A 27,169-nucleotide genomic window follows, 5' to 3' on the forward strand; every position below is an offset into this window, starting at 1 on the left:
TTAAGAGAGTTTTGTACGTAATATTTACAGACACTAGTGATTATACAAATAGTTTACCTGTGAGATTTTCAAGGTTTGAAATGAATGCCAGTGAAGTAAGCAACAAAGCAGTATTTTTCTTACAACAGTGACTAGTTTAGAGGTCTTTTAAACACTGTAAACAAAAGTTTGAATAATGTATTGGTTAATAAACTGAGAAATTAAGCACCACCAAGTGACATTGACAGATAATCTATGACACCATGGAAAACAAATACACAGAAAGAGGAAAAAATGGGAATAATGAGACTATAATAACTTAATCATAATAAATGGGGGTGAAAAAACCCTCTATATTGTTTAAACCCAGTCTTATCCTATTTTTACACAAAAGAGATGAAAACTTTTTAATAAGAAGAACTTTATACAGATTAATTTACATAAAGAAAATATCATATCATTTTGAGTGTGATCACTGATAATTGCATTGTTGTCATTCAAATTCATAATTCAAAGAATTATATATAATTTATAACAAAGTTACTACAACAATTCTGTGTGGCAAAAATGGAGAAATGTAATAAACATCTTATGCTGCTTTTGTTTAGTTGCCGGTTTAAGCACATTCAGAGGGAGGAGAGGTAAAGCACAAGATAGAAGACAACTGCAGCAAAATAAGGAAGACAAAAGCAAAATAGTCAATTGTTCAGTTTTAGATGGAAAAAAATCAAGAGCACAAGAGGTACTGGTGGCTTCATATAGCATTAAAATCTATGAAACAAGAAAATGTTTCATCATTTTTGTGAGACTGAATTCAAAATGCTTTATAAAAAAAAATAAAAAAAAAGATTGTCAAGAAAGCTTTGCCATAAATCAACTGAACATGTAAAAATGGATCAGAGGAAACACTCCAGGGAAATTGTTAGGATTTACAAGTAGAAAGAAAAAAAGCTCAACATTCAGTATTAGGGAGTACCAGAAGTTCAGGGGAGCACAGTACAGAAGAAACTCTCTCCCCAAGGGATTTTTAGAAGACTGAGCGTGGTTGCTTCATGCTGTAATGGGCTTCAGTTGCAGACACATATGCAGACTCTGGAAAGAAGTCCTCATGAAACTCTGCCAAAAACCTGAAAAAAGGAAGCAGCATATGTAAACTCGATAACACCACTACTACTACTACTAATAACAGTTTTCAGGTGAAAGTTAAGACACATTAATTACATTCTCCCAGCCTGCAAGGGTGAGACTGTAACAGATCAACCACGTTCTGGGTCTCAGAGAGGCAGAAGACAAACAGACATTTGCAACAAAGTTAAGCTCAGGAGAGCAAATCTTTACTTCAAGTTTCCTTTGTTTGAGAGTTCCAGATTGTTAAGGACCTAATTTCAGGGCCTCATCTGTGTGTTCCAGATTTTAGGACCCTTTGGTGTTCCAGGAGATCAGCATCCCACAGATCTTCATGTTCAAGGCTTTTTGGTATCACTTTACCAAACCTCTTTCCAGAGAAAATGGTTGCATATTATCAGTATATTATTTTCTAATTTACATTAGAGAGCATATGTCGTTCAGTAATATTCTTAGGATTGCATGCTGCAACCGCCTCCTTCAAATCCCACCAGAGATTTTCTATGGGGTTCAAATCAGATGACTGTGATGGCCAGCATTGGCCACTGTCTTCCAGAATCTTCCAGGACTTCTTCTGCAACCAAGCCTGGGTGGTTCCTCACTGACGGCACAACGTTTTCTCCTAGGATTTCCTGATATACAAAAATGAATCCATCTTGCCTTCCACATGCTGCAGGTTTCCAGTGCCAGAGGATGCAAAGCAGCCCCAGAGCATCACAGAGTCACCACCACGCTTGACTGTAGGCAGAGTGTTGAACCAGAACCAGGAAGTATGACCATATGGTCCCATATAGCCCCGTTCTGTCAAAACTGCATTGGCTCCCTATTAAACATCGTATACATTTTTAAATATTGCTGATTACTTACAAAGCATTAAATGGTTTAGCTCCCCAGTACTTGAGCAAGCTCTTAACGCATTATAGTCCTTCACGTCTATTGGAATCTCAAAATTCCGGCCAGTTGATAATACCTAGAATATCAAAATCAAATGCTGGCAATAGATCCTTTTCCTATTTAGCACCTAAACTTTGGAACAGTCTTCCTAACATTGTTCGGGAAGCAGACACACTCTGTCAGCTTCAATCTAGACTAAAAACACATCTCTTTGACCCAACATACACATAACACATTATAAACTTCTATAATTCAATGTTAGGCTGCATAGATTAGGTCAGCCGGAACCAAGAACACTTCCCATAAATCCTGATGTACTCGTTGCATCATAAGAAGAATGGCGTCTACTCTAATATTAGTCTCTGTTTATCCCGAGGTTTACCGCAGTCCGCCAGATCCAGGCCATATCCAGATCTGATGAAGGACCTACGCCTGGACACGATGACAACGCAGTCCTGACGTGTCAACTAGTCTCTCCCCTGTGAATTCCTCCTTCCCTTCCCTTTACCTCTGTACAGATAAAACGTTGTCAAAATTATTCCGGTTCGCATGGATGTGCGGAAGTGACAAAAATTCTGTTTTATGAATTTTTAAGGCCAGACAAGTCATTTGGTGAGGTCAATTTGTAAAGAAAGACTATGCGCCTGTGCACATATATATTCAAACGCGCATACCTATAGACTGAACACGTGATATGCATGTACACGTCGTCAGCGTTTTCACAGGTTCGCGTTTTTGAAGCTTGCAACATGGTGCAACTAATGAAGCCCTTGATTAGTTGTATCAGGTGTGCTCGAGACAACACCTGTTTTGCAGATTTGTGTAGTTGTGAGGGTCAAGTCAAGTCATCCTCATTTATATAGCGCTTTTAACAATGTAGATTGTTTCAAAGCAGCTTTACAGAGATAAACTTAATATAATTTAAGGTAACACAGATTGGTTTGGTTTTATAGCGGTTCTTGAATAATGTTATTTTCCAGCTAAAGTTAGTTTTGATTGATTCACTTCCGGTGAAATGATCATTTGTTATTAAAATTAGGTGCCGCTAAGATGACACCGTTCTCTCTAAACAGACTTTAAACGCGAACCTGTGATAAGCGCTGATAGCGTTCACATGCGCATTAAGAATTGGTTCTATAGTTATGTGCGTTTGAATATATGTGCGCAGGTTTGTAATTCCCTACAAACCATGCCTAAACAAACTACTTGTCTTGCCTATAAATTTTGATACAGAATTTTATTTTATTTGATCACTTCTGGGTTGGTACGTGAACCCTAATTTCCACAACGCTTTATCTGTATAGTGAAAAAGGGATTCTCCATAGGGAGAGGCTAGTTGGCACTTCAGCACTGCGTTGTCATCGGTCCAGGCGAAGGTCCTTCGTCAGATCTGAAAACGGCCTGGATCCGGCAGGCAGCGGGAAAACCTCGGGATAAACAAAGACACTAAAATTAGCATAGATGCTATTCTTCTTATGATGTAACGAGTACATCAGGATTTAAGGGAAGTGTTCCCAGTTCCGGCTGACCTAACCTATGCAGCCTAACATTGAATTATAGAAGTCGATAATGTATTATGTGAATGCTAGGTCAAAGAGATGTGTTTTTAGTCTAGCTTTGACCTGACAGAGTGTGTCTGCTTCCCGGACAATGGTAGGAAGACTGCTCCAAAGTTTTGGTGCTAAATAGGAAAAGGATCTACCGCCAGCAGTCGATTTTGATATTCTAGGTATTATTAACTGGCCGGAACTTTGAGATCACAATAGACGTGAAGGACTATAATGCGTTAAGAGCTCGCTCAAGCATTGCGGAGCTAAACCATTTAGAGCTTTGTAAGTAATAATCAGCAATATTTTGAAATGTATACGATGTTTAATAGGCAGCCAATGCAGTGTTGACAGAACCGGGCTAATATGGTCATACTTCCTGGTTCTGGTAAGAACTCGAGCTGCAGCGTTTTGAACTAGCTGTAGTTTGTTTGGTATCGTGTAAAACAGCCCCTTTAAATTAAATCAGAATGATATGACACTACATGCTGTTACCAATTAAGTTAATATTAGGTTACATTGTTGTGTGAAGTCTGAATGACTGTCTTTATGAGTGAGTCATGAATCATTACTCAACAAATTTGTTAAAACAACACTGTTTGTGACTAAAAACACTAGTGACTTTTTGCTTACTTGTGTCCTAATTTATGTATGCACTCTATTTGTGATGATAAAGTACATACTTTTAGGTGCGTAGAAGAAGAGTATGCAATGAAGTGATGAAGCACAGTCAGTCTCACGCACTATAGCCATTTTTTATTCATGTTTGTAGTTTCCAACTGAAATATCACAAATTCTCATTTGGGTTTGTGATCAATGCTAGCCGCTAGAATGTGCAATCAAGGAATCTGCAATCTCACTAACTTATATAGCAATGTCCCAAATTGTACGGATGGAGCAACATTTTTAATTTCCCTGTAAATTTGATAGTTGGAAAGTACCCCTAGTCCTAACTTTGTTGACTTGGGCTTCATTGAGAATCATATTTCTATGGCTATGTCTTAGATGTCTTCTTATAAATTTTAGTAGATAGGACACAAGTTGAAATATAACTTGTATTAGAACTATAATCAATATTTGTTTTATCCATCTCGCCTGTGTGTTCTCTATTAAGTGATTAGCAAGAACACCTTGAAACTACAAAAAAATGATTTACAACTACCTCTCACACATTTCACTTAGATAAAGTATTTATGTGCATTCAAGTTAATCATGTGCATGCAATTCTTAAAAAAAATTCTGCACCTGAGGAAAAGCTCAAAGTGTTTCACTAGTGCCCTCAGGTTCTTTTCTGGTATATGCATCTTCCTCAGGATTTCTGGAAGTTTCACTAAAACAAAAAGGCATAAATAAATAAATTAAATAAATAAATAAATAATTTAACACTTTTGAACATAAGAAGCTGATATTCACCAAATAGCCGAAGCAGGTGCTGAGAGCCATAGAGGTAAGAGGGAGGTGGAAGCTGGTCGCTCTGGGGGTAGTTATCCGGTGTCAGTCTCCAGCTCAGAACCTAAAGAAAACGAAAGACAACATAGAGGTGAGCCAATTTAAAGGATTACTTCACCTCAAAATTAAAAATTTCCTGACAATTTACTCACCCCAATGCCATCCAAGATGTTCATGTCTTTCTTTCTTCAGTGGAAAATAAATTCTGTCTTTTGAGGAAAACATTTCAGGATTTTTCTCCACACAATGGACTTCAATGGTAACCAAATTGTTGAAGTCCAAATCAATGCAGTTTGAAAGGGCTTTGAAGTGCTTCAAAGGGCTCTTTTTTTTATTGACAAGAAAGCAACATACAAAACTCTCGTAGGGGAAAGAGAGCTTCAAAGAGCTCTGCACGATCCCAGCTGAGGAATAGGGTCTTATCTAGCGAAACGATCGGTCATTTTCTAAAAAAATAAAAATGTATATACTTTTTAACCATAATTGTTCGTCTTGTGCTGGTCTGCGACGCGCCAGGCATTATGTTGGAAAGGTCACGCAGGACGTAGGCGGAAGTACCGCCCCGTTGTTTTAAACATCCAGGATACGCACACGAAAGGACCATTTTAAACAATAAACTGACACAAAAACATAAATATGTCATTCAACATACAATAAAATTGAACAATCCTCCTTCTCCACGCTTGTAAACAATGGGGCGGTACTTCCGCCTACGTCCAGCGTGACCTTTCCAACGTGATTACGTAATGCCTGGTGCGTCGCAGACCAGCACAAGACGAACAATTGTGGTTAAAAAGTATTTACATTTTTTTTTTTTTTGTGAAAATGACCGACCATTTAGCTAGATAAGACCCTATTCCTCAGCTGGGATCGTGCAGTGCCCTTTGAAACACTTCAAAGCCCTTTGAAACTGCATTGATTTGGACTTCAACAATTTGGTTACCGTTGAAGTCCATTGTGTGGAGAAAAATCCTGAAATGTTTTCCTCAAAAGACTTAATTTCTTTTCCACTGAAGAAAGAAAGACATGAACATCTTGGATGGCATTGGGGTGAGTAAATTATCAGGAAATTTTCATTTTGAGGTGAACTAATCCTTTAATGAGCTAATTCTGTAAATGAGATTACAGGCATACAAGCAGTATTGCACCAGATCATGATAAGAACAGGTCCTACATCTCTAACAGTGCGAATATACACAAAGATAATGTTTAAAACTGTACAGAGAATCAGTGCAGCTAGGCTGATCACAACCTTAAAATCAATAGCAGAGAAATTTTCAATGCCAATTTTGACACCACAGCAAAATCAAATATTCTACTCAACAGATGTCAACTATCTTGGGAGTTTGCAGTGCTGCTGTTTTGGTGATTTTAGTGGGGATTCAGACTCCCCTCTGTTAAATGCATGCATCAAATGTCTGAACCTGTGGTTCCTTTTGTGGGAGCATGATTACCATTGCAACATTTTAATCAGTATAATAAAATGATACATAGTTGTGATGCAATACTTGCCAACCACAAGCCATTTACCACACACTTTATTAACTTTTCTGTCACCTACTGTTTAAAAACCCCAAATCCAGAAAGATTATGGGCACCCACATTCACAGTCTGTTTGTAGTGAAATCAAGAAAAAAAAAGGTTTTGACAAAGGCTTTTGACACTCCGCTTTGCTATCTTTCCAGAGCTTGCTTAATATTTGCACTTTAAGACAGTGACATTTAAATTTATATGTATTTTCAAATATTTGTGCCATTTTTTTTTACTTGTGTATTATTTAAACTATCAATTCAATTTATTAAATGTTCATGATAATCAAAAAATGACTTGTGCTACTTTAAAGCCTAAGTTGGTGTTTAATACCAGGTGAGAAAAAACATTAATCTTGGTTGGCCAATTCAGATCATCAGATCACCAAAAACACATCCAATGCCAAGTGATTTTTGACAAGTCTTTTAATACCCCTTTAAGACAGGAACTGCACCACCATAAATAAACAATAATACAAAAACAAATTCAGGATTAAGTTTTTATTAAAGATGAATTGTATTTGTTTTATCAAGTCATTTAATTCATTTATTTTCCTATTATTACATGTATTTTTCTATATATATATTTTTTTCTGCAGGTTTGGCCCTCCATAGCCCTGCATTCCTGTGCTCGGGATGTTTCTGGGCTGCAACCTTTGGCCAGTGAGTGTGTCGCTCCAGCCAAAAACGGAATGCAGCGCTTGTAAGGGTGGGAATTTTTCTTCTGTGTCTAAAGCTTGGGAAGCCCCTCTAAGTTATCCTGTTTCGACACAAAAACCATTAGCTAATGTTGCAATTGCTTTGTTGACTGCTGTCTGTTACAGAAAAAAAAAATGCTATTTATGCATGATAAACAGTACTTGAAAAAATATTTTCAACATAGCTCATCACTCATCTTCCCACTGGCATTCTCTTGAGTCGGTCGAGCTGCATGTGTAACTAATATCAGGGAGAGCGCATGTTCTTCTGGCGGTGTTCCACCCACAAGGAGGGGTCACGTTTGAATGTTGTGTTTACAAACAGTAACTGAAAATTTGTGCATAGTGCACCTTTAAAGGAATAAAAGAGCATTGGATGAGTGCAAGTTAGAAATAACAGTTTAATTCTCTCTTTCTCGCCTATGCTCTTCAATACCCTGCACTAGGGATGCTCAGGGATGTTCTTCGAACATACATTTCCAACAGAATGGCCACTGTATGTAACCATCCACTAATTAAAAGTCTCAAAATTGTATTATCATTTACTACATTTTCATTATTAATAGTGATCTATGTACTAGCTCTGTGGAAATTAATTTATTATTTCAGTAATCTATCAATCTATCTATTATTTGTCATTTGATACCTCAGGTTTTTATGGCTCATATAGTAGGATATAGCAGAAAATGGAGCTCATACTCAAGGGAAAAAAAAACACCTCAGTTTTATTCAGAGGCAGAATCTGAGCAAAAATATGCAATTGGTGCAGTGTCTGATATTTAAATGGTCTCAAAGTAAAATTAACTAATGATAGCTTTATGTAAAAATAAATGAGATCAGTAAAATTATACTTAAATGCTTAGTTTCAAAACTATACATATACAACTTATACAAAACAAGGACATATAAACAAGTATTCAGTATCTGTATTGGGTATTAAAAATCAATCTCTAATATCATCTCTAATATACAATTAAACTTACATTGCAATAATAACTTATTATTTAACTTATAACTTCAAATATATCTGTCAGATTAGTATTTCATGGAAATTTTAAACTTTTCCCAGGTTAAACACGTAAAAAACAAATCTATTAATACAATTGTTATTTTCCTATAATTTTGTTATAAACACATTCATTCCATTTGCCATATATATATATATATATATATATATATATATATATATATATATTTAAATAAACAAGTGCAGTATGTGTTTGTCAGATTCAGATTTTAAATCAGATTTTAAGTCTAATAGGGTCTTTTTACTATTGACAGTAAAGCAAGACTTGAGGGTTCTTGCACCTGGGTTTAGGACTCACTTCATTTAGTTCGTAGTTCCTCTGGGTTTCCAGCCCTGAGAAAAGCCCTCCAGTGTAATCCTTGCTCGGTGTCAATGGTAAAGGAGAGGAGGAGCCACTGTGAACAGGAGTCCCTGTATAAGTAGTAGAGAAACATATGCAATTTTAAGGTTTAAAAAAAAAATATGCATTGCAATTATGGGCACCGAAGACCATATTTAAATCTCTGGGGCTGACGACTGCACCGGCGCGGTTTGGTGGATTGTTTTCACATAGCAGTGAAATCGACTTATGGTCATACATACTGTATAAAAGCAATATATCATTCGAAACTGTAAAGGGTCTACTTACAAAACATTGTGCTTTTGTAAAATAAAGAAAACAAACAGGGTTTACTTTCTGACATCTCTGTCTCCGTGAACTTTTTTCTGGAGGACATCACAAATTAAACAAAACTCAGCGAATACTTGTCACACAGACATGATCAATATATCTAATAGGGGTGTAACAATACATCGATATGGATCGATACATCGATCAAAAGTCTAACGATACGATGCATCGATGCCACACATAAAATATCGATTATACGGTACCTTTATTTTGACACTCTCCACATCCTCACGTAATTTTTCTCAGCTGAAATAGACGCCTGACAAGATTGACTGAACCCTTTGTCACAAAAGCCGGTATTTTCCACTGTCAAGGCATGGCGAGTTCATCTTTTACAGCAGAAACGACAAGCACCCTTGTTTGTGAAACAGTGCGCAGTATTCAGGTCAGGTGACAAGCCTGCTAGTCACTTTGAAAAGACGCGCTAGCTGAGAGGAGTTTCGTCAAAGCTGATTAAAAGTGATCGAGGATGGATTTCAACGAACTTGATGAACCTGTGATATCTTCTTCGGGGCATAAAAGGATATAAGATCTGAAACTTTTTCACGGAATCTTGCTAAAACGGCAGGTTAGTGGTGAGGGAAAAGCTCTCTGTATCGCGTGTACGTTATTCACAACAACAAAGTTTGACAGGCGTCTAGATGTCAGCTGAGGAGATTAACATTACAAAGATTAAGTGTTTTATTAAGTATCGTAGCAATTACTAGGCTTTGTTTAACTCTGAAACATGAAATGTGGAGTTATCTGCTTTTGCCACACACAAAAAATATATAGCTATAGCCTATATATAAAAAAAAATACTTTCAATGCACTTTAATTTAATAATTTACCTGTATTTTTTTTTTTGTTATTATTACTTAATCAAAACAACCTCTTCTGTTAGTTCATTTGCAAAAACAGATAACTCTGTTTTTACTTGTAACTTGTAACAAACAACTTGTAAATGTCCCAATTGGGAGAGGGTGTGCAATTTTCAAAGAGTTTAATTAAACTTTCATATATTTTTAGATGCATTTGTGAGTTAATAAACGTAACTGGTTGTGTAAACTTGGCACATAATATCTAAATATCGATAAATCGATTGATAACCCTGAATCGAATCGAATCGTAATCGTATCGCGGAATTTTTTGAGGTATCGGCAATAATCGTATCGCTGGCTGCGAGAATCGATATCGTATCGTATCGTGATGAACTGTCCGATTTACACCCCTAATATCTAAACACATTTAATAGTCTACATTTAAAATATCCAATTCAAAACGAAAACAAATATTCTCGGTTTATGTAATCTGAATGGAAAGAGAGAGAGAGATGTCAGTCGTTATGTCTCATTTTGTAGTCTCATTATCCGCTAATTTGTACATGCCTACTGACAGCGCGCACTATTCATGCAGTAATGATCTGAGGAGATCAATGCAAACAGAGTCAATGCCCACATCTACTCGATAAAACGCATACAACTTTCATCAGATTTATTTACTTTACATCATTTTGGGATGCGGTGAGGAATAATCCTGAAAGAATTCACCTCAGAAGAAGAGCGCGGCGTTTTTTTTTTTTTTTTTTTTTTTTTTTTTACATAAACATGTACATATTGACTAGTTTGGCTTTTCCCAAATTGCTATACAGACAGAGATGAGTGAAATCGACTGAAATATGTTGAAATATAAAGTGTCTTTGTTACAGTGTCTTTGTAATCAAATTTATTCAACCCCCATTGCAAATCAGGTTTATTGGCAAAATTTACAGACTTTCAGCTGTTTGGAATGAACAAATCATACAAAAGTAATTTAAATATCTCAACACAACAAATGTTTCAAGTGGTTTCCCCAAATTCAACTGAAAATGCAACTTTTAAAGCTGCAGTCCGTAGCTTTTTTGGGTTAAAAATTATCCAAAATAAATTTGAGAAAATACATAACCAGCCAGTGTTCAAAACTATCTGCTTGCCTTAGCTCGATTCAAAATGGTAAGCTTGTAATAATGTTTAATTCCAGTGGTACTGGTGGATTTCCGCATTACGTCACATCTGTACACATAAAGAAGGAGTCTCGGCTAGTAGGCTATAATGCGAGTGAGGATGTTGGAGGTGGAGATTTATAGCCTTTTCTCACAGCACTTGATATAATTAAACTTATCAATTTGATGGCAGATCCAGAAAGGTTCAAACGACAATCACCAGTGACAACTGGAGATTCACCCGCTGTAAAATGCAAAAGACTTCGTTCGGACTTCGGAGTGGCTACAGAAAAAAAGAGACTGCAACCGGACCCATGCGAAAACAAGGATACATATCGGAAGGACATTACATGTAGTCACACAATGCTGATGTTGTTAACATTAACAATTTGAGAACAAAGTATAATTTGCACGGTTTTACGTGATATGATAAGCGATTGTTAGATTTAATCAGCGCGATTTACTGCAATGTCAGAACCAGAACAAAAGTGGATGTTTGTTACTTGTTCAGATGACATTTTCCGGTAAAAATTATTATGTTGGTCATACTTCCAAAAAGAATAATCTGTGATTCTGAATGCCAGTATCTACAACGGCGCGGCGACTGACAGCCGCACAACATTGGATTCATCTGCGCTGTGCCGTGTCGAGGTGCAACTCACGTAAAGTTGATAATTCCGCGAATAACTGCAATTGCAGATTTCGAACAGAGATGGCTACAAAGAGTAAAATAAAAACTGCGGACTGCAGCTTTAATGACTTCTGCAGTAGGGGTGGGTGATATAGCCTCAAAATTATAACACGATATTTCAAGAATATTTGCGATAATATTTATGACAATATAGGGAATTTTTTTTTTTTTTTTTACATTTATCTCACCTAAATGTTTGCTCACTCACTGAGTTTATACAATGGGGTAATTTTGTTGTTAAGAGTTCACACAACAAAAGGAAGCTTGATTTCAATCTTTGAATTCAATTTTAAAAAGTAGCAACAATTTATACAAAATAATAAAGATACAAATAAAGAGAAATAAAAAGAAAAGTTTTTGGGTAGGTCTAACACTAGTATTCAGAAATACTACAGAAACTGAATAAAGTAATCAAATGTAAAATAACACTGATAGTCTTTTAGTCCTGACTAAATTAAATACATAGCTTTAATTGTAAGGAATCAGAATTAATAGCTTATCTTTTGTTGTTTTGACGGCAACACTAATGACAGACACATATAAGTGCACGGACTGTTTTCATTATACTGTCTGTCCAGTGTCACGTTTTATGCTTATTTAAGACATAACCGATTGTGTTTACGATTATACTAACCAAGACCAGAATTGTGACACAATTTTGCGTGTTTTTTTTCCCAGTTAACCCTCTGGGGTTATACATCATTCGATCCTGTTAAGTGTCTATTTTTTTTGTGTATACTCACAATAAAAACAAAGTGCTCTGCTTTTTGTCAAATAAAGAAAAATAAACATGATGCGCGTTCTGCCTTCTCTCTGTCAGTGAAGTCCATTCTGAAACGCATCCGAAAACTGAACTGTAACTAAGTAAATACTTTATGAAGCTGAAATTCTCTTCTTTTAAATGAAGTAATTTATATAAAAAACACATTTTCTCATTTTATGTAATCTGTACGAAAAGAGAGAGATGATAGTCGTTCTCGTCTCAGGTCATTAAAGTTAATTTGACCACGCCCACGGAGCGCACGCTCTATTCAAACACAAATGCTCTGAGGCGATCCACGCCCACACATCAGCTGGATAACCAACCGAAAGAGACTCATATTTACGACGCTGTGAGGAATAATACTTAATAATCTTAATAATACTAGGAAAAACTAGGAATAATCTTAATAATAATCCTGCAAAAAATTACCTCAGAAGTGCAGGTAGTTTCATTTTGAGGAGCAACGGATCCAGCTGAGGAATAGGTAGGCTACATTCTTTATTTTCAAGTGCTTTGTTCTAATCGCGATATGAAATAGTGTCTGTAAACAAAAAGACTGTTTGAATATGAATCACATTTTTGTGTGTGAATGAATGAACAGCTTTTACCTAACTATATTCCAATACTGAGATGATTAAAAATCGACTGAAATATGTTGAAATAAAATATTTTTGTATAAGCAACGTATTAAACTGCAAATTAACATTTATGCCCTAATCATAAAAACGATATGTTACATATGAAAGACAAGATGTCGTTTTTACTGTAAAATACTGCCACATCAAATAAGCTTGTTTGCTAAGATGTTATTATAGTGTTTGTTCGATTGTAGGCTATATTCAAACTAATTAATCCGCAACTGTGAAATATGTATGATAAAATGTATACTTTAGTTTATACAAAGAAAGATTACATTTGAAATATAGTTAATTTTAATTGTTGTTGTAATTGTAACCTTTTTATTAAAATAGCAAAAATATATGTACATATAAATAAATCTTAGGTAAATCTTAAAAGCTCAATATAAGCCTCCTCTTTAAATTATTTGTATTGTGTTTTATTAGTGACACATTTGGGATATATTCCCAAACTTTCTGTAAATACAGTATGAGAATTAACTGCACAATTACTAGAAATGTTTACATTTGATATTATACAATTTGCAAGCACAATTTGAAAAATAAAGAAATAATTGGAACTGTGAACCAATTTTGTATTATATAGGCCTATATATATATATATATATATATATATATATATATATATATTGTCATTGCATTCTTGTGGCTCAGTGACACACCTGAATGAAAGGCTCATTAGTATGCAGCCCCATTATGCGCTCATAATGCGGGCCCATTGTCTTCTCAGGTGTGAATCACAGCAGGTCACACCCCTGCGCATATTGCCTTTCCAAACAAAAAGTGTCATTTTTAAATTTAAACCAATCTATTGTTTAATGTGAATGATTAGGCAGGATGATTTTCAGATCATTTTGAAGAAAAAACTCTAGGCGACAACATCCATTAGTCAAAAGTCTTGTGGACACATATTTAGTATGTGTTTTGTGGCCTTATTTCAGAAACTTTAAGTTTTAGTTTTTTCAATAACCACGCATAAACAATATTCTCTCAAAAATACAAACATGTACATACATGTTGCTCACATATTATGGTAGCCCTGTTTGTGCTAAATAGAGTGTAATTACACCTTTGCCAGTCATTTGTTTATAAGCAACTGAAAAAAGCACAAATGTCAGAGTATGTCAAAACATCTCAAGGACCCCAAAAACACCTTAGACCCCAGAGAGTTAAAGCGATATAATCCGAGAAAAATAACTTTTGTTACTCGCAAGCTGTTTGTGAGGCGGCTTTATGCATGTACGCGAGTACTGGATAGTTTAAAATCGCTTGAATCTTTAAACTGATCAAACTTAAAAAGACGTGAAAATTATAAACTTTAGTTATGATGCACTGCTGGGCCGATTATGCAAGTGACAATTCCGTCATGTCCCGACTCCTAAACACAAGAGTCTAGTATTGCTGCTTGCAGCGCGCTTGACGCTTGCCTTGTGCAACCCATTTTGAGAGTGAGAGAGAGAAGGACGGTGTTGAGACAGGTGTTGTTGTTGTGCGCGCTAGGGAACGTAAATGCCACATACGTCATCGCGTCGCTATATCATTGATATTGCGATATGACACTTTTTATCATGTAAAAATTTATACCGGTGTTATAGTGGACGGAATGCTATGGCACACCCCTATTCTGGAGTCTCAAAATTATTTAACCCCCTGAATAGAATCCCCTTACAACAGCACAAATCTGCAAAACAGGTGTACAACACATGAAATACCAAAACTGGTTAGGTTTGTGGAGTGTCACGTTTGATTGTATGTTAGAAATATTGCTAAGTCAAAAGAATGGTCCAAAAAGTTAAGAGAAGGGAAAGGTCATTACCCTTCACAAACAATGAACAGGATACAAAAAGATAGCGAAGGCACTAAATGTTCCTAGAGACACCCTTGGAATCATAGTTTGCAAGTTTAAAGTTAAAGGAACAGTGGTTACACTACCTGGGTGGGGCAGAAAAAGGAAGCAATCAACGGCTGCAACCAGATTCTGAGAAGGCGGGTTCAGAAAAAAACATTGAGTGACTGCAAAAGACCTGCTGCAAGACAATGAGGTTTCAGCTTGCACAGTAAGGTGCGTACTAAACGCAGATGGTCTCCATGCCAGAACTCCAAGACTACACCACTACTGACCCAAAAGCACAAGAAAAGTCAGCTCCAATTTGCTCAAAATAATATAAATAAGCCACAGAAGTGGGTTTGAAGTTTGGGATTCTGTTCTGTGGAGCAATGGAACTTTTCGGCCCTATGGATCAGCGGTGTGTCTGGAGCAAGAAGAATGAAGCATATGCTGAAAAAACACTGCCTACAGTCAAGCATGGTGGTGGCTCAGTGATGCTTTGATGCTCTGGCACTGGAAACCTGCAGCGTGTGGAAGGCAAGATGGATTCATTTTTGTATATCAGGAAATCCTAGGAGAAAACGTTGTGCCGTCAGTGAGGAACCACCAAGGCTTGGTTGCAGAAGAAGTCCTGGAAGATTCTGGAAGACAGTGGCCAATGCTGGCCATCACAGTCACCTGATTTGAACCCCATAGAAAATCTCTGGTGGAATTTGAAGGAGGCGGTGGCAGCATGCAATCCTAAGAATATTACTGAACGACATATGCTCTCAATGAAAAATGCGGAACAGTTAGTTCATGCATTCATGACCTCAAGGCTAGATTATTGTAATGCTACTACTGGGTGGTTGACCTGCACGCTTAATAAACAAACTCCAGCTCCAACTGGTCCAGAACCCAGCAGCTAGAGTTCCTACTAGAACCAGTAAGTATGACCATATTAGTTGGGGACCTGTAATGCTGCCTGAATCATAATCATGCACTGTTCGTTTATAGGCCAGAGAAGAACTGGCCCCCCGACTGAGCCTGGTTTCTCCCAAGGTTTTTTCTCTCCATTCTGTCACCTGATGGAGTTTTGGTTCTTTGCCACTGTCGCCTTTGGCTTTTGGCTTGCTTAGTTGGGGACACTTAACACCCTGGGGTCGGCGGTCGCGCCGGCGCGACCAGCTTGCTTTTTTTCTTATCAGTGCAAAAGAGACTGCATAACTCCGTCGATGTTTGTCATATAGGCAAGTGTTATACATCATTCAAAACTGTTAAATGTCTTCTTTTATTTGTGTTCACTAATAATAAAAACGAAACGTGTTTTTCATAAAATAAAGAAAATAAACATGATGCGCGTTCTGCCATCTCTTTCAATGTGAAGTTCATTCTGAAATGCGACAGAAAATAATCTGTAACTCAGCGAATGCTGGCCACACTGACATGAGACATGTCTTTACAAAGCTTGAAGTCTCTATTTATAAATGATGTAAATCATATCAAAAACAAGTATTCTCTGTTTAAGTAATCCGTATGAAAGCAACGAGATGTACAGTTTCTCATTATCTCTAATGTGACCACACCCACGCGCGCACGAGCAATTGACACGCAAATCGGCCACGTGAATGAACGCAGACCTGTAAACACCCTCATTACCTCAACAACAAAGAATCAGAGACTTCAGTACTCATCTGCTTTTCATCGAGTTTGGAAGACTGTGTTTGTGCTGTGCAGTTTACCTTGGATTTACCTCAGAAGAATTAGAAGAACGCGATTTGAAGATGAAAAAGATGTTTAAGGTAAGAAATTTCCACTCATAATAGTAAGCATGTTATTGTTGCATAAACTTCACATTGTAGCTAGTTAAACTGGTGCTAGACCAAAATGTATGTATATATATTTTTTTTTTATGGCACAAAGGTGTGTGACTGTTCAAGTCTCTGTCTTTAGATCAGTGTGTTCAATAATGTGCCTTTTTGTCCTTTGTTGTGTATCTTTGAATTAAGGTGTGTTGTAAATAAATTCAAACAATCAAAAAGCCATTCTTTTTAAAATCTCTACTCATTCTTTGTTCTGTTCCCACCTGATAGGGCCATTATGAGAGGGTCTTTGTCTTTCTTAGGTGTGAAACACATCAATATTCATGAAGATTATTCCTCGCCCACACCTCCTCGCATAAAGCTTTCTTACACAAAACATGTCTTACAAATTTTAAATCAATATATTGTTTTATCTGAATGAGTATGCAGGATGATGTTCACATAGTTTTGAAGCAAATATTCTAGGCTACGTGATACAATTTTCAAAAGTCTTGTGAAGAAATAATCAGTATGGGTTTCATGACCTTATTTCAGTGACAATATTTTTAAATCTTTTCACAAACTACACATAATCATCATTATCTCAAAACTACAAACTTTTACATACATGCTGCTGACATATTATTGTAGCAGCGTTTGTGCTGGATACAGTGTAATCAGACTTTAGCCATGAAAATGTCACAAGTAACAGAAATAAGCACAAATGTCAGAGCATGTCAGAACACCTCAAGGGCCCAGAAAACACCTCAGACACCTCAGGGTTAAAGGTGCTGTATGTAATTTTTTTACTCTACTAAAGCATAAAAATACCATAATATGTTTGCAGATATTTAGGAAACATTCCAAGTTCACATACTCGTTTCTCTGAAAAACAGTTCTATAGCCAGTTATTAGGGCCCAAGCCCTGAAAGGGCGCAGAGCCCTATTGTTCTTCTAAGTATTATTAGGGCCCAAGGCCCTTGAAAAGACGAAGGCCCTATTGTTTTCCTTAGGATTATTTTTTTTCTATTATTAGGGCCCAAGCCCTGAAAGGGCGCAGAGCCCTACTGTTCTTCTAAGGATTATTTGTTATTAGGGCTCAAGCCCTGAAAGGGCGAAGGCCCTATTGTTTTCCTAGGGATTATTTATTATTAGGGCCCAAGCCCTGAAAGGGCGAAGGCCCTATTGTTTTCCTTAGGATTATTATTATTATTAGGGCCCAAGCCCTAAAAGGGCGCAGAGCCCTATTTTTCTTCTAAGGATTATTAGGGCCCAAGCCTTGAAAAGGCGAAGGCCCTATTGTTTTCCTTAGGATTATTAGGGCCCAAGCCTTGAAAAGGCGACGGCCCTATTGGTTTCCTTAAAAATAGTATATATGTTTATACATGTGTGTATATATGTATATTAGTGCTGTCAAAGGAATAAAATATTTAATCGTGATTAAGCGCATTAATGTCATAGTTAACTCATGATTAATCGCAATTAATCGCACATTTTTATCTATTCTAAATGTCTCTTGATTTCTTTTTGTCCCATTATTTTTTCTAATTTTAATGCTCTTATCAACATGAAAAAGTGGATCGGCTTGCTTTGTGCAAATGTTTTTTATTGAAAACAACATTGGCATATACTGTGTTCAATTTCACACTAACATTCTCACTTGGAGCAAATAATCTCTCACAGAATGTAACACTGTCCATCAATAAAAGGGTGAAAGAAATACTGACGAGGTCCTGATATTGACGAGGGGGCGGAGAATTCGCATCAGCTGTGTGTGTGTGTGTGTGTGTGTGTGTGCTTGGCCATCAAGTGGTATTTCAGACTGGACGTGCTGCGATGATGATAGCTCAGTTCACAACGACAAAACACACAGATCTTTGGTCTTGTCAATGTAACCATTTGGCAACTTTTTAAAGTAAACTTTCAATTCAGAATCTTATTGGCATCCATTTCGGCGCATCGCACTCGTCATCCACTCAAAACGTAACTACTATTTGGCCGGCTCGCAACAAGTGTGTTTCCGGTCTAGCTAGATCCGGTGCTTTCAGACAGGACGCGGAATGTGCGGCGCAGTGTTAATTTTGTCATTAAATTTTGATTTAGTTTTAGTCTTAGTCTTTTGACTAAAATGCCATTTAGTTTTAGTCATATTTTAGTCATCTGAATTGTTTTAGTTTTAGTCTAGTTTTAGTCGACGAAATACAATAACATTTTAGTCGACTAAATCTACAGTAGATTTAGTCGACTAAAATATAATGGGTTTAGTTCAATTGTAAATGCGTTAATTTAGAATTTCTCTAAAATGGCCAAACCCATATACTCCCGGAGAAAACATCTATTAACCTATTAATATGAATGATTTTTAAGTTTGAACATGCAATACAGATACAGATTTAACTGCTGTTACTTAAAAAATATCTTAAAATGAAATAAAACCACTTTTCCTAAAGTACAACACAGTCTTCTTTACAATGAATGATATATTCATTCCTTATAACTACTTACACATCATTCTTTATTCTTTCAAGCAGACATATTTATTTGTATGAATTAAATATAATTAATCCTTATTAAAGCTATTAACAAACAGTGAATGCTTTTCTCTTTTTCTTTTGTTGCTTGATCAAAATTAAGGACACGGACCGCATTCGGTTTATTGCCACTGTCACTTTAAGACGTCGGATCATGTCCAATGACATGCGGATACAATTGCACTGATGCACATCCGACACACTCACAGTTTAAGACATAACCAGCATAGTTTACATGAATACTCTCCAAAAAGGACATTTAGACATACTGTTGTGTATTTCTCCATTCAGACACGAAAGAGAGCTCAATTCAGTAGCCTACTCGCGCGCTGTAGGTGTTTTGTGCATGACTGCACGCTTCGGGTTAGGTGTGTGCGCACAGAAAACCGCACCAAATAGAGCTCTTTTTTGCATCGTCACTCTTATTCAGAGATCTATATGTCTGCTCTACTCATTCTCCCAGACGTTCACATTTTTTAACGTTTTATGACCGCGGGGTAGATCACGTTACAGTAGCCTACAAATGTGCGCATCTACCACACACGCAGGACATCAGTTCTGACGGATCGCTTCCCAAATCGTCACTATCTAACATTTTCGTCTAGTTTTTATTCGTTGACGAAAATGTCAATAGATTTTCGTCATAGTCTTTGTCATTCAAAACTAGGTTTTATTTAGTTATCGTCTCGTTTTCGTCTGTGAAAAAATGTCGTTGACGAATAATTTTCGTCGTTATTTTCGTCAACGAAATTAACACTGGTGCGGCGCTACGTCAGTTTTCAAAACTTTTTGGATGACAAAACGTTTCTATTGGCCGCCCTGGTAATCGTCACAGCGGCAAAAGTTGAACTATTTTGAACTTTGACCGCGGTGTGCGCACCGCTGCGCTTGCGCTTTGGTCGACAAAGCAACGAAACCCATGCCGCGTCCTGTTGCAAAAGCATGTGAAAAAACTACAAAGTTTGTTAGGCCAAAAAGACCGTTAATCGCGCGATAAAAAAATGTATCGCGTTAAAATGGGTTTGCGTTAACGCCGTTAATAACGCGTTTAACTGACAGCCCTAATGTATTTATATATATATATACACTCACCTAAAGGATTATTAGGAACACCTGTTCAATTTCTCATTAATGCAAATATCTAATCAACCAATCACATGGCAGTTGCTTCAATGCATTTAGGGGTGTGGTCCTGGTCAAGACAATCTCCTGAACTCCAAACTGAATTTCAGAATGGGAAAGAAAGGTGATTTAAGCAATTTTGAGCGTGGCATGGTTGTTGGTGCCAGACGGGCCGGTCTGAGTATTTCACAATCTGCTCAGTTACTGGGATTTTCACGCACAACCATTTCTAGGGTTTACAAAGAATGGTGTGAAAAGAGAAAAACATCCAGTATGCGGCAGTCCTGTGGGCGAAAATGCCTTGTTGATGCTAGAGGTCAGAGTAGAAGGGGCCGACTGATTCAAGCTGATAGAAAAGCAACTTTGACTGAAATAAACACTTGTTACAACCAAGGTATGCAGCAAAAAATTTTGTGAAGCCACAACATGCACAACCTTGAGGCGGATGGGCTACAACAGCAGAAGACCCCACCGGGTACCACTCATCTCCACTACAAATAGAAAAAAGAGGCTACAATTTGCAAGAGCTCACCAAAATTGGACAGTTGAAGCCTGGAAAAATGTTGCCTGGTCTGATGAGTCTCGATTTCTGTTGAGACATTCAGATGGTAGAGTCAGAATTTGGCGTAAACAGAATGAGATCATGGATCCATCATGTCTTGTTACCACTGTGCAGGCTGGTGGTGGTGGTGTAATGGTGTGGGGGATGTTTTCTTGGCACACTTTAGGCCCCTTAGTGCCAATTGGGCATCGTTTAAATGCCACGGCCTACCTGAGCATTGTTTCTGACCATGTCCATCCCTTTATGGCCACCATGTACCCATCCTCTGATGGCTACTTCCAGCAGGATAATGCACCATGTCACAAAGCTCGAATCATTTCAAATTGGTTTCTTGAACATGACAATGAGTTCACTGTACTAAAATGGCCCCCACAGTCACCAGATCTCAACCCAATAGAGCATCTTTGGGATGTGGTGGAACGGGAGCTTCGTGCCCTGGATGTGCATCCCACAAATCTCCATCAACTGCAAGATGCTATCCTATCAATATGGGCCAACATTTCTAAAGAATGCTTTCAGCACCTTGTTGAATCAATGCCACGTAGAATTAAGGCAGTTCTGAAGGCGAAAGGGGGTCAAACACAGTATTAGTATGGTGTTCCTAATAATCCTTTAGGTGAGTGTATATTAGGGATGCACCGAATATTCGGCCACCGAAAAATTTCGTCCCAAAATGGCCCAAAAGTGCATTTTCGGTTTTCGGCCGAAAGACTTTTATCACCGAAACAATACGGCCGAAATGTTGTGATGATGCAAACAGAAACCGCGACCTGCACGTGCTTGTCTGAAGCAACATGACTGCGGTGTGTATGTATTTCAGTATATCTGAACCTTTTTACAGTCTATGATCCGAACCCGCGAGGAGACAGAAGTCTTGGTTATACTTTTGCCTGCCTTCGCAGCGCGAGTCTCCACAGACAGCGCGCGCACCTCTCCAAACGGTCGAGGCGTTTATACTTGACATGCTCGCCGCTGTACTATTCTTTGAAACGACAGTGAAACGACAGGGGGCGACTCAAGTAACTGTCCTCTAACCATCAGGAATCGGTGAGAAGAAGAAAGATAAACACGTGACAATGTTTATTTTTTAGTATACCACCACCAATACAAAAATCATCATGTAAAACCCAGTAAACCCTGAGATTATTACTTGTGACATTACAAAAAAATATGTATATGGAACATGTATGTATACAACCAAATTAACGCTCTCTTAAATATTTTCTAATTTCACTAAACATATTTCATTAAGTTTCATGTACATTTGTATTAAACATGGACCTTTGTTCATTAAAAAGGCTTTTTATGCTATTTTATGCTCATTTTTTAAAATGTAAGCAACTAATTTAAACGTGCAAACTGGGTGCTGGTGTGATGAGAAGTTCGTGCTCGGCTTTGTTTTTATGAGAGAACATTTAATTTTAAAACCTTTCTGCAGGCCAGTAGATTATTATTTAATGTACACATGAGTGGGGTCAAGTTAAACATTTTAGTTTGAATTTTATTTTATACTGTGCATTGTTGCAATGTGCTAAATAAATATTTGCATAATTTGTAATTGATTTATTCTTTGAAAATTTTATTTTAATTTATGCAATTGCAATGCCTTGATTTTAGTAAAGTTTGTACACAGTCATAGCCATAAATGCAATGGCACTAATAATTGGCATAATTTCTTTCAGTGTTTCGATTTTCGGCCTTGGTTTCCTCTTTTTCGGTTTTCGGTTTCGGCCAAGAATGTTCATTTCGGTGCATCCCTAATATATATATATTATATACTAATATGGCGCTATAACTTTGACTCACAATAGTCACATCCATGTGATCGGCTTCTTACAACTAACACACTGCTGAAGTTTCATCAAGATCAGTTAATGTATGCAGAAGTTATAACACACTTCCTGTTTCACGTTTCTCGCCATAATTTCGTTTCCTCGCCATGGCCAAACCGTTCGAGATATCAAAAATCTGCTGGCAATTTTTCATCCTCAATGTCTTGACTTCACGCTGACCGAGTTTCGTGGCATTTGGATCAATTCTCTAGGGAGGAGTACTTTAAATTCCATTGCATGCGTTTTCCAAACAACCCTAAATAGCCGTCTTCCTGCTGGGCTGGCGTAAAACTTAGAGCAAAAAATGGAAAACGACACGAAAGTGGAAAAATGTTGCCTGGTCTGATGAGTCTCAATTTCTGTTGAGACATTCAGATGGTAGAGTCAGAATTTGGTGTAAACAGAATGAGAACATGGATCTATCATGCCTTGTTACTACTTGTGCAGGCTGGTGGTGGTGGTGTAATGGTGTGGGGGATGTTTTCTTGGCACACTTTAGGCCCCTTAGTGCCAATTGGGCATCGTTTAAATGCCACGGCCTACCTGAGCATTGTTTCTGACCATGTCCATCCCTTTATGGCCACCATGTACCCATCCTCTGATGGCTACTAAAATGGCCCCCACAGTCACCAGATCTCGACCCAATAGAGCATCTAATGCACCATAATGCACCATGTCACAAAGCTCGAATCATTTCAAATTGGTTTCTTGAACATGACAATGAGTTCACTGTACTAAAATGGCCCCCACAGTCACCAGATCTCAACCCAATAGAGCATCTTTGGGATGTGGTGGAACGGGAGCTTCGTGCCCTGGATGTGCATCCCACAAATCTCCATCAACTGCAAGATGCTATCCTATCAATATGGGCCAACATTTCTAAAGAATGCTTTCAGCACCTTGTTGAATCAATGCCACGTAGAATTAAGGCAGTTCTGAAGGCGAAAGGGGGTCAAACACAGTATTCGTATGGTGTTCCTAATAATCCTTTAGGTGAGTGTGTATATATATTAGTGCTGGGCAACGATTAACATTTTTAATCGTGATTAATCGCATGATTTTCTTGCGATTAATCGAGACTGATCCTCGGCTCGCTGTTTGTGAGTTTCCAATATTTAAATAGTTATCAGGACATCAACAGAAGGGAATTCACATTGCAGAGCATCCCCGCTAAACTACACGCAGGCACATCAGGTAAAGTTATGTATAATTTTAATTTAGGTTAAAAAGACTACAGCTGCACAGAAGCTGTTGCAGCTGTAGCTGAGTTGAGCTGCACAGTTCAACGGCACAGAAGCCGTTGCCATGTTACTATCCATAGAGCGCCTGTCATTCACTCGCGGAGTGCTGTCTCCCTTTCTGTTCACCTGAGAGAACCTGCCAAAGCCTCTCTCCACTGCTGGTTTGGGTGGGTTATTTGCTGGCTGACCAACATCCCACCCCTCCTGTGATCCATGGTTTGACTGTAGGCCTATGTCCTATTCAGAGCCAGTGTGCAACGGACTTTCAAAATAAAAAACTAAAAAAAACTGCGTTAACGTGCGATAAAAAAATTGTCGGCATTAATTAATAAATGCGTTAACGCGATAATAACGCGTTAACTTGCCCAGCCCTAATATATATATATATATAAAAGAATCCGGTGGCACCGCCACCCTGGTGCCTTTAGGGTTATTGTGCACGACGTGCAAAAACGTAACCCTGCTTTGACTGTCGAAAAAGAAGTGTGCTGTAGAGCTTGCATCAATGTGGCCTAGGGTCGGAACGGTACACAGAAGTCACGGTTCGGTCCATACCTCGGTTCAGACATCACGGTTCGGTACGATTTTGGTACAATGGAGGGAAAAGCAAAACAAAAATGCAGAAGGCATTTTTATAAATGTCTTAAGCCTTGTATTTTTTAAATAGGTTTTATTAATAAAGGCATATAACCAGTTTATTTGTAGTCCACTGACAATAGTTTTATACAATTAGTTTATTAATTAAATTAATAAAAAGACCTTGAGATATGTTTGGTAATTGTACCTGAATGAATTTAAAATTAATTTGCTATATTTCAGATCAATATATTTGTTTTCCTTAATTTTAATTAACCCTAACTTTATTATCATCTGAATTCTAAATAATTGATTTCTGTATAAAATAATACTACCATTAAAAACACATTTGATTTTCTTTATTAATCAATGTAGAATGTGTAACTTAAAAATAAACAGATTAGTGCTGGACTCGAGGACAAGAAATGAAAACCAATGCGATATGATGAATGTCCAAAAGATGGCACCCACAGACTGTTTTGATGGATAAATATGTTTTGCTTTTAAAACTCGCTCTGTGTGTGTGTGTGTGTGTGTGTTTGGTTGGGTGACAGTTGTAGGTTACAGTTTGACAAGAGTTTAGAGTGTGACAGAAGCACAATGTTGTGTTTTATTGCGAGTGTACACAAATATAAGTAAACACTTAGCAGTTTGAATGATGTCCTGTATGAACAAAATGACGGAGTATGTTTTTATGTTTCCACTGTTCGATCGCGCCCGCGCCTCTCTCTCTCTCTCACACAGACACACACACACACAGTTCGATCGCGCCCACGCCTCTCTCTCTCTCTCTCTCTCACACACACACACACACAGTTCGATCGCGCCCGCACCTCTCTCTCTCGTGCGCGCGACACGTATGCACACACTCCAGCATTGCAATCTTGACATCGCAGCCTGTTAATTATGCTGCGTTCACACCAAACGCGAATAGAGCAATATTTATCGCTATTTAGAGTTTTATTTATTTATTTTTATACCGTGTATTCTCAGTGCAAATTCGTGCACCGAACCGTGACGCCCGTACCGTTTCGGTTCAATACGAATACATGTACCGTTCCACCCCTAATGTGGCCTCTGCAAAAGTGCGCATCGAGGGCACATATCAACCACAAAGTATGCGTGAGCAACCTTCTGAAACCTAAAATAAAAAATGAGACACCCTATGGTCTCATGGATTTAACGGACACATGAAATAAGTACACATGACTGAAAATTCATATAAAGTGTGCCATTTGGGACAGTGCCTATGATCGTGAACCACAATAGCCACTTATATGGATTTTGCCCGGCCATCATTTCCCATGTTTGATTTCTGTATTTGACCGATTGTTTACCATTGCTGACTACTTTCTGCCTGCCCCGATCTGGATTGTTTATTGGACTCTGATTCTTGCTGCCTGCCTCGGCCCTTTGCCTGTCAACCTGGTTTGTCTCTGCCTTTTCTGTTCTGCCCTGTTTGCCATTGCTCACCCTTCCTATCTTGACCATTCTTAATAAAAAGCTGCAAATGGATCCCCCTGGCCTGACCCTGCCTCGATACAACACATATGCTGCACCTGTTCGCTATCTGCCAAACGGCTCTGGTAGTACCGCTTCAGCACTGATGATGTAGAAATAGTGCGCTCTGGTTGGTCTGGATTTTTTATTTTATACAGAAATAAGTTATTTATAATTCAGATGAGAATAAAGTTAGTGTTGATTAAAATGAAGGAAAACATTGATTGTATTGATCTGAAATATAGCACAATAATTTTAAATTCATTTAGGTTCAATTACCAAACATACAATCTTAATTTAATTTAAAGCAAACAATACATTTAAAAGATATAGGCCATGAGACGGGACCCCAAATTTGGGCTACCGGTACCATTTTGAGGGATTAAATTTCTTTTTGATTTTCATGAAGGTATACATCTCTAGTGTTGGAAAATGTGTGATAGCATCCGATCCATGGTAGCTTTCATTAGAAATCAACACTTATATCATCCTACCTCAAGGTAAGGTGTTCAGTGACTACAAGAGAGAAAAATTTATCCTTTTATAATTTAAAAAATTTATTAAAAATTTTATAATTTTTTTATTATAAAAATTTATAAAAATTTATAAAAATTTTATACAATTTAAAAATGTAAAATTTATTTAAAGATAAATTCATTTATCCTTTTTCTTGACATGTTTGAAAATCGTCCTCCGTAATCAAAAACTACCTTGAATCTAATGCTATCACACATTTTTCAAATACAGGGTAATATACCTACACAAAAATCACCATTCGGTTTAATCCCTCAAAATGGTACCAATCAACCCTCTGTCTCACGGCCTAATATGGGTTATATGAATATTTTGAAAAAAATAAAAATAAATATATATATATATATATATACACATATATATAAATATCCAAAAAGACAAGGCCTTAAACTTGAACAAGGGTTAAACTCTTGTCACTAACAGACACCAAGGCACACAAACACACACACAGATTAAAAGCAAAAAAATATTTATCCAACCCCATTTAAAAACAGTCTGTGAGTGCCATCTTTTGGACATTCATCATATTGCATAGGTTTTTATTCCTTGTCCTCAAACAGAGCACTGATTTGTTTATTTTATTTTATACAAAAAATTACAATTCTGATGAGAATAGTGTTAGTGTTGATTAAAATTTTAAGGAAAACATATATATTGATCTAATATATATAGCACATATATATAAGGCTATA

General features: G+C 37.4%; 1 protein-coding gene across 3 annotated transcripts in view; it reads right to left on the reverse strand.

The window, feature by feature from the left end:
• Positions 1-372: 372 nt before the first annotated feature.
• Positions 373-27,169, reverse strand: part of LOC130087791 (male-specific lethal 3 homolog) — a 274,602-nt gene continuing 247,805 nt past the window's right edge. For 2 of the 3 annotated variants that reach the window (XM_056254271.1, XM_056254269.1), the window contains 5 exons: positions 20,765-20,821; positions 8,547-8,659; positions 4,959-5,058; positions 4,791-4,875; positions 373-1,106 (listed from right to left, as the gene is read on the reverse strand). In XM_056254271.1, coding sequence (XP_056110246.1) covers positions 1,007-1,106; positions 4,791-4,875; positions 4,959-5,058; positions 8,547-8,659; positions 20,765-20,821 — 455 coding nt within the window. In that variant the 3' untranslated portion in view covers positions 373-1,006. The remainder of the gene's footprint in view (positions 1,107-4,790; positions 4,876-4,958; positions 5,059-8,546; positions 8,660-20,764; positions 20,822-27,169) is intronic. The other variant, XM_056254270.1, reaches the window with a different exon arrangement.

Source organism: Rhinichthys klamathensis, unplaced genomic scaffold (assembly GCF_029890125.1).
Source record: "Rhinichthys klamathensis goyatoka isolate OS25496 unplaced genomic scaffold, OSU_Roscu_1.1 h1tg000111l_1, whole genome shotgun sequence".
Classification (NCBI taxonomy): Eukaryota; Metazoa; Chordata; class Actinopteri; order Cypriniformes; family Leuciscidae; genus Rhinichthys; species Rhinichthys klamathensis.